This window comes from Salvelinus fontinalis, chromosome 25, assembly GCF_029448725.1.
Source record: "Salvelinus fontinalis isolate EN_2023a chromosome 25, ASM2944872v1, whole genome shotgun sequence".
Taxonomy (NCBI): domain Eukaryota; kingdom Metazoa; phylum Chordata; class Actinopteri; order Salmoniformes; family Salmonidae; genus Salvelinus; species Salvelinus fontinalis.
The window spans coordinates 10,350,727-10,359,158 of record NC_074689.1 but is presented as its reverse complement, the minus strand read 5'-3'; the positions used below and the strand labels follow the sequence as shown (position 1 = coordinate 10,359,158).

The 8,432-nt window shown below is 40.4% G+C and overlaps 1 protein-coding gene across 2 annotated transcripts in view; it reads right to left on the bottom strand.

Annotated features, from left to right (window-relative positions):
- Positions 1–1,051: 1,051 nt before the first annotated feature.
- Positions 1,052–8,432, bottom strand: part of LOC129822824 (cadherin-18-like) — a 388,426-nt gene continuing 381,045 nt past the window's right edge. For both annotated transcript variants that reach the window (XM_055881258.1, XM_055881257.1), the window contains one exon: positions 1,052–1,901. In XM_055881258.1, coding sequence (XP_055737233.1) covers positions 1,366–1,901 — 536 coding nt within the window. In that variant the 3' untranslated portion in view covers positions 1,052–1,365. The remainder of the gene's footprint in view (positions 1,902–8,432) is intronic.

Sequence of the window (8,432 nt, the reverse complement as noted above, 5' to 3'; positions counted from 1 at the left end):
ATGTGAGGGGTGTACTCACTTTTGTGATATAATGTTTATATATAAAAAGAGAGAGAGATGTTACTGGTCAATTAAAACAATTTTGGTCAACCAAACAATTGAGCAGTCGAGTAATTGGGGTCAGCCCTCGATTCAAGAGTTAAATTAACATTCAATGGTGTAAAAGAACCGCAGTACTCGTGTTAATAACCAGAGTTAAACCAAAACTACGCCCATCATTACCATATATCACAGCATGCTCTACTGCAGGTTGATATTTAGAACTGTTTGTTTCAATATCTAGGTTTTTACATGTATATTGATTGATTAATTAATCTTATACTACTCAAATATAAATAACATACTTTTTTAATTTTATTATTCCAATGTGTTACTGGGACTTATTGAACCCCTTACTGAAATGATTGTTCCAGTTTAGTTGTTTAGGGTAGTCTCATATCCTGGTCTTCCCAACCCTGGCAGTCATTGTGAATGCAGGTTACGGCTATATTACATTTCCAAATGTTGACCATCCCCTTTCCAATAGGAATTACTTACCACTTTACAATTCAGCATAATGTGACTTACTGGCCTGATGTGGCCTGTCAACCATGAGTTTTAGGCCACTATATTAGGGTAAAAACAGGCCCTTTAAAAGCAGGCCTTATGAAATATGAATTGGCTTCATGAATACAATTAAATGTCAATATATCCATTTAGAACTTCACTTGTTAAAGGCAACAGGAAAGAATATTGATTAGTCAACAAGCATTTCTCTGGCACTAGCAAACAGATTTATGGGTGGTACTGGTAACTTTAAAATGCACTCGAAAGGCACCCTGGGAAATATGCAAAATAGGCTTAAAACCCTACAGCAGGGCTATTAAATTCTGGTTCTGGAAACATTTCTGTTTTTTGATTTTTGTATGATACTTCAAAGAACTATCCATAAAATGGTTCCCCTATGGCGTCGCTCTCAATAACCTTATTTGGTTCCAACTTGCACCTTTAAATTTAAGAGTGTAAGATAACCGTTACTCTGTGGATCTTCAGAAAAAAAGTTGACACTCCGTTTCACATATATCCACTCATATGGAATTCAGGACTTTATTGAGCAATAAAAAATATACACCAGGGAAAATATTTTCCTTTTTCCGTTAATCCTTAATATTTTTCCATCCACGAAATCTTATTAAGTTCTTCTGCATATTAGACCCATGATCCAAAAGGAAAACTGAAAAAAGGGGCAGTCAGTTATTCAACAGTAAAAGTAGATCAGCTGGAATGAGTTCAAAAGCATTTCTGTTTCATTGTTTTAAAATTATTTGAGGAGGAGGATTGAGAGAGAGGTTTAGTTTAACAGACGTTGTGACAGACGTTGAGAGTCTAGGTCGCCACTGTCACTGCAACCGCTACATCCAATTCTGCCACATCCATATCCTCCCCGTAGAGTTCTGCCAGTTTCTGAAATTCGGGCCCCCAGTCATCCAGGTAGTTATAATCCTGTTCTGAGTGTGTTCCTGGGGAGTCCAGAGAGCTGATGGAGCCTGTGGGCGACCCTTGACCCTCGTAGGCATAGGTCTGGAGGGAGTCATAGGGAGGCCCACCAGTGTCCATGTCTGCCTCCACCAGTCTCTGTTTAATAAACTTCTGCACATTCACCTGGTCCAGCTCTGGGGAACTGTGGCAGCCCTGCGCCGGCCCGCCATATCGTCGGGCCACCTCCGGCCGGACGTCCCGTCGGAACTTGAGCTCTTCAGCGGCGGCGGGGTTCCGCAGGGCAATAATGTCGAAAGCCTCAGTGTCCTCTTCGCCGCCGCCCTCGTCGTCGTAGGTTACCACGTTCTCACGCACGTCCTCCTCTGAGATGATGAGGGGCTCCTTCTTGCTCCGCCGCAGGGTGATGAACAGAACCACGATCACTGGAGGAAGACAAGGACAGATGCTGTGTCAACAACAACAACAATTAAATAAACAATGCCATCAAAAAAACAGTGAACAGAATCACAATCGCTGTAAGAAGAGAGAAATTAACAGAGATATCATGTCAATAACAACAACAAAATGGTGATGAACAGAGCCACGATCGCTGCAGAAGAGAGTGACAAAGCAGAGACATCATGTCAACAGCAACAACAATAATGGAAACAACATCCACAAAATGGTGGTTTTACAATGCCATTCCAGAGAGTGATGAACAGAACGCTGATTGATAAAATTAGAAAATGAGACACGTAGAGAAGCCATGTCAACAACAACAATAATGGCTGTAATGGAACATCAACAAAATGGTTGGTTTAACAATACCCCGTCATTATTGTAGCAGTTGCATTTCAGTATGATGTCCAAGCCTGGTCGCATGCTAATTCCATGCTCTGCATGTGGTGTTGGTATGTAAACAGCTGACAAAATGAAAGCTCTGGCTGTGTCCCAAATGGCATTCTACTCCCTATACAGGTATATAGAGTACCATTTGGAATATAGGCCCTGAAACATTCCTTCTTTTTATTATAATACATATTCATTCCTGATGATACACAGAAGCTAGCAGAGCTGTAAATCAGTGTTTCACATTAGCCGTCATCAGTATTAGCTGTGAGGATGCTCTGAATGCAAGCTGCTAGGATGCTGATGAGAATCTCCTCATTATAGGCTGAGTTCCAAATGGCACCCTATTCTCTAATAGTTTACCACTTTTGTTTAGGACCCATTCCTTATTTTTTGCACATTACATATTTTAATGTATTATGAAATTGGCATCGTGAAATCATTGTCAAAACCACAAGAGATACTGTTGTATGTAGGTCTAGAGTATTTATGTATTGATCATAGCAAAGCTTGGCTCTCTCACTCCTCCCAGGCTTTTGGGAAGGTGGAGAATGAGCTTGTTGTAGCAGATATAAGCAATGTCCCCACCCTCTCTGGCAGCTTTCATAGTTGGGATAAGTTCTTTGCACCTCTGGCGCACAGCTGCAGAGAAGTCCTCGTTGAGGAAGATGTTGGTTCCTCTCAACTTCTTGGCTCTCTCCAGAACAGCCATAAATTGTCCTTGAACCTTATGAATTTGACTACTATCAGCCTGGGTCTGTCACCTGGGCTGGTTACAGGTTTTCCAAATCTGTGGGCGCACTCCACCTCAATCTTCCTATGATCCATCTGCAGCTTTTCGGTGCTAATTTTTCTCACCTTCTCTTCAGACTCCTTCCAGGTCTCATGAGGAGACTCTGGTATGCCATCCACAACAATGTTATTCCTCCTGGATTGCCACTTTACATTGTCTGTTTCCTCAGTTTTCTAATAATGATTCATAGACAGTGGTGGGAAAAGTACCCAATTGCCGTACATGAGTAAAAGTAAAGATAAATTAATAGAAAATGACTCAAGTAAAAGTCACCCGGTAAAATACTACTTGAGTAAAAGTCTAAAAGTATTTGGTTTTAAATATACTTAAATATCAAAAGTAAATGTAAAACATTCCTTATATTAAGCAAACCAGACGACACCATTTTCACGTTTATCTTAATTTACAGATAGCCAGTGGCACATTCCAACACACAGATATAATTTACAAACAAAACATTTGTGTTTAGTGTGTCCAAAGGATCAGAGGCAACAGAGATGACCAGGGATGTTCTCTTGATAACTGTGTGATTTGGACCACTTTCCTGTCTTGCTAAGCATTCAAAATGTAATTGTCACAACTTCCACCAAAGGTAGTTCCTCTCCCTGTTCGGGCGGCGCTCGGCGGTCGGCATCGCCGGCCTACTAGCCATTACCGATCCTTTTTTCCTTTTCTGTTAGTTTTGTCTTTTGGTTCTTTCACACCTGGTTTTATTTGCCTTAATTTCTGTGTGTATAATTACCTCTGTTACCTGCCTAGGTTTGTGCGGGATTATTGGTATGACGTTGCTCGTTAAGGTTGTGCCTGTTTTGTTTTCACGGATTTATACTGAGTGTTTATACATTTAGGAGCGTTGTTTTTTTTCCTCCTTTCGAGAGTAACGGGTTTCTCTGTTGTCGAGGGCGTTTATTTTAGGTATTGTACCTTACCTGTATGTTTATGGACTTGCCCATTAAAATACGCATCTCGGACATCTCTGCTCTCCTGCACCTGACTCCTTCACCTACCTCTAAACGCAATCTTGTCACAGTAATGAGTACTTTTGGTGTCAGGGAAAATGTATAGAGTAAATAGTACATTCTTTTCTTAAGAAATTTAGTCAAGTAAAAATAAAAGTTGCCAAAATTATAAATAGTAAAGTACAGATACCTCAAATAACTACTTAAGTAGATACTTTAAAGTATTTTTACTTAAGTACTTTACACCACTGTTCACAGACAGTGCTGATGACATCTCGCGTGGACTTAGTTTGTTGTCATCTTGCTGCAAGTCTCTTTCGGGACATCCACCTCTCCCTGGGAGAACTGCAAACTGTTCTTAAGGTCTCTTAAGGTCTACTCTTTTGTTAGTTGATTTCCCCATTATTTGGAAAAAGCTCTTGAAGCCATTTTCCTGTTTCTGTAACAGATGCTTGTAGGCATATTTTTATCGATTTAAAAGATCCTGCACCTGTGATAGCAAAACACTGTCATCTCTATTACTCCAAACTTTCTTAACTTTGGGCGGCATGATGGTGGCAACGTAGGCTAACACTGATACTCGACGGAATTCTATCCAGCACAGCTCGCAGGGCCGATGGAAACAGCAACAAATAGCAGTGATTTAAACAGCCACAAGCCCGGGACTATCCCATCCACAAGGGCGAACGGTATTGCGGGATGTGTTCAAACTGTCAAGGAAACCTGTCTAGCTTGATAACTAGCAGCTAGGCTAGCTGTTTTGCCAAATAGCAGCTCTTCAGACTTTACGGTTTGGCAGTGTGCGGGGACAGACAGTGGCGGTCCCAGCAACTGAGGATAACCACGTTGCAGGATCCACATTAAACAGGTAAGCTATTAAACAACATTTTCTTTTCCGCGTTCAGCATCCACAAAGTGTCATCAGACTAGATAATTTGTTGTAAGTGCTGAGAATATTGACATTACACTCCTATTCTTATGGGTAAAAATAAAAGCATGCATGAATCCTCTTTAGTCACACCAAGTCAACAGATATTTTAGAGACCTCATGAGCTGTCCTAACCAGTTTAGAGTTACCAGAAGGTATTTTGATAATTGCAGCAAATAAGGGGTTCCTGCGCTACATGCAATTGCTTTGGAGTTGGTAAAATGATCAATCTATAGGATCAATGCATAAATAATCTAAACCTGCAACAGCATCTCTTGCGCAGTATCTCTGAAGCGACACATGCTAAAGTGTTCACAACTTGCAGTGCCTCGTCATGATTGGTTATTCCCCAGTTTGCAACAATGTCAATGAGAGTCATCACCATCTTTCCTTTGCGGTACCTCACTGTCATGATTACCAGCTGAGAAGCTTTTATGAATTGATTTTACTCTGAGCTCAGAGTTTGTCTGGGCAGTGTCTTAACATCATACTCTAAACTGGGATTTATTTTGCCTTAAATCAGGTTAACAGGATTCCTAAAACCCTTTCTGAGATGCTTTGTGGAAACTGGCACAGGTCTCTCATCCGTTCTAGCAAGACGCATGCAGTAGTACACACCACCACAATCAGTCACTTGCCTGCACTCCACGAACCCAAAGGCTCTTTTTAGAGCCACCTAATAAATGTAAATAACTGTGTGTGTGTGTGTGCCTGTCAAACTATAAATGAGAAAATGTAGAGCCCTAGGTGGTAACGCTAACCATTACGCTACAAACCCAGTCGTAAACATGTTAACTTGACAGTCTATTTAAATGGACAGTCTGGTGATGATAGGAAGCATTTGTTCCAAAACGTTTTTGTTCATTCACTCAGTGCTGATTGTATGCTTGTTTATCTTGCTTGGTTAAAAGACAAGCATCTTAAACAGTTGATTTGTTGAAAACAGACAAATTTGATCATGTAGCTCAGTGGTTCCCACCCTTTTTCGGTTAGTGTAACACTAACTGAATTTAAGACTGCCCGGAGTACCCCTGAAGTACCCCCTCATGTGCATTTTACCAGTAAGTCTATGGTCTCATGAGTCTTCTCAAGTACCCCCTTGTGGTTAGGCCAAGTACACCCCCCCTTGTGGTTAGGTCCTAGTACCCCTGGTTGGGAACCACTGACGCAGCTAAACAAGTTAGCAAGCATTGCATTTTATTTTGACTACGCACAGTTCATACAAGCAAGCAATAATGGTGTTGTTGTTTTAACACCTATGTAACCTTTTTTTGTAAAACAACCACACAGCTTACACAACCTATGGTGGCCCGATGCCATCACTACCACACCAGCAGTGACAACAGTGACACATCAAGGGATAAGATTGTGAAAGGCTTGTGATGCTGAGTTGTTGAGCAACCGAGTTGCTGTGCCCGGTTTTAGAACTCTTGACATTCAGATGAAAAAGATATTAGCATTGTCAGAAATGCTATAAAAAAAGTTGCACATAGTTGTTTTTTATTGGGCACATGAGAGCAATAAACTATTAATTTAATAAAAACTGTTACACCTACCAACTTGTAACTTCTGAAACATGACAAATCCAACGGTCACTTTATGGGGGCTGTAGTCATGTTGCTATCCGATGCCTAGATTTTGAGCTAGGTCGAGGCAGAATTTTTTTCCTAATGCTCACGACCCTGTTAAAAATCGGGTTCTTAAATGTTTTTTTCCTAACCTCTTAAGTTGACAGCCCACGAAATCGGGCACTAGAATAACTTACAAAAATATTTGTAGATGTTTACATCACAAATTTACTTGATATCTCACCGTTTTATAAATCTGAAGACAGCCATCTAGACCTTCCTAGGACCATGTCAACGTCCTCTGTCGAATAAACGTGTCTTGCCTCCAGCTGCTGGTCGGCTACATCATTATATCCATTTATATCACTTCACTGCAATGTTACGTCAAAGGGGCAGAAAAACATGTATCCAGGTCGTCTGCTTCACGGCACAGACATGGCAAAGCAATCGCTGAACGTGTCTTGAGCAGGCAGATCGAAATACATAACTTTCATAGCTCTAAGATAAAGTATGCAACCTACACACTTCCTTAAACCTAAAATAATTAAATAAGTCATTTTGTGTGGAAGTCAAACATTTGTTTTACGTCAGACACATTGCATATGCTCAGAACAACAAAATCAAGCCCTTTACATAGCCATTCTCCCTTGTCTGTTTGACTATCAATAATGTCCTGGTATGTTTGGTAAAGAAGGTGAAATATTTTGAGTAGATGTTCTCAAAACAGATTTTAATGATCTGTGGACATATTACAAAGTATGAAAAGGGTTATTCATTCACAACGTTTTTTTATTATTATACCATCATATTTGTAAATGTTTTGTGTACTAGATCATATGGGTTGGAAAATGTATTTTTTGTTCTTGACATAAATAAACAGAACTTTACGCCAATCATTATCATATTTCCCAGCATGCTCATTGCAGGTAGACTTTTGGAATGGTTTGTTTCAATATCTGTTTTTGTGTGTACATTGATTAAAGGTCGACTGCACTTACTCATTTGGCCTTGTTTTGAATTTTGCTCACTAAGAAATGCTAGCGGCCAAGACTTTACCCAAACGAGTTGTCTGGGGGCTTTGGTTTGATGTGGGTGTGTTATGTTTGTGTATCGTACCCCGGCAGGTACTGTTGTTAGTACCTCTTCAGTTACCATGGCAACAACATAGCCCTTTCCTCCAAACAGTAATTTCCTTAAAATAGTCAGAATCAATCTAAGATCAATCAAGAAATCTGTAAATCATTTATACATTTTTGCTAAGGAGGTCTTAGTTGTTCAATTTTACATCTAGCTAAGGTGTTTGATGCAGTATTTCTCAAATAAATCATGAAAGAAACGAGTCGAGAAAGTCTTGCTGCGCACTAATGACATGATTTTGTCACCAAATCTATATTATATTTTTGGGAGGTAAATTCATATAAATTAATAGTTAGCGCATATCCAGCCGTGGGCTCCCAATTTTTTATAAAGGTACACAAATACAAAGCATTAACCACCATAATCATAACACAGAGACAAACATTCTGTGGGCCGGAAAGCAAAGAAAGTAAAACATATATACATATGCCGCCACCACCATGCGTCACCGTAGTGATGGTGTCAGGTTTCCTCAAGATGTGACGCTTGGCATTCAGGCCAAATAGTTCAATCTTGGTTTCATCAGACCAGAGAATCTTGTTTCTCATGGTCTGAAAGTCTTTTGGCAAGTCTTTTGAAAGTCTTTTGGCAAACTCCAAGCAGGCTGTCGTGCCTTTTACTGAGGAGTGGCTTGCGTCTGGCCACTCCACCATAAAGTCCTGATTGGTGGAGTGCTGCAGAGATGGTTGCCCTTCTGGAAGGTTCTCCCATCTCCACAGAGGAACTCTGGAGCTCTGTCA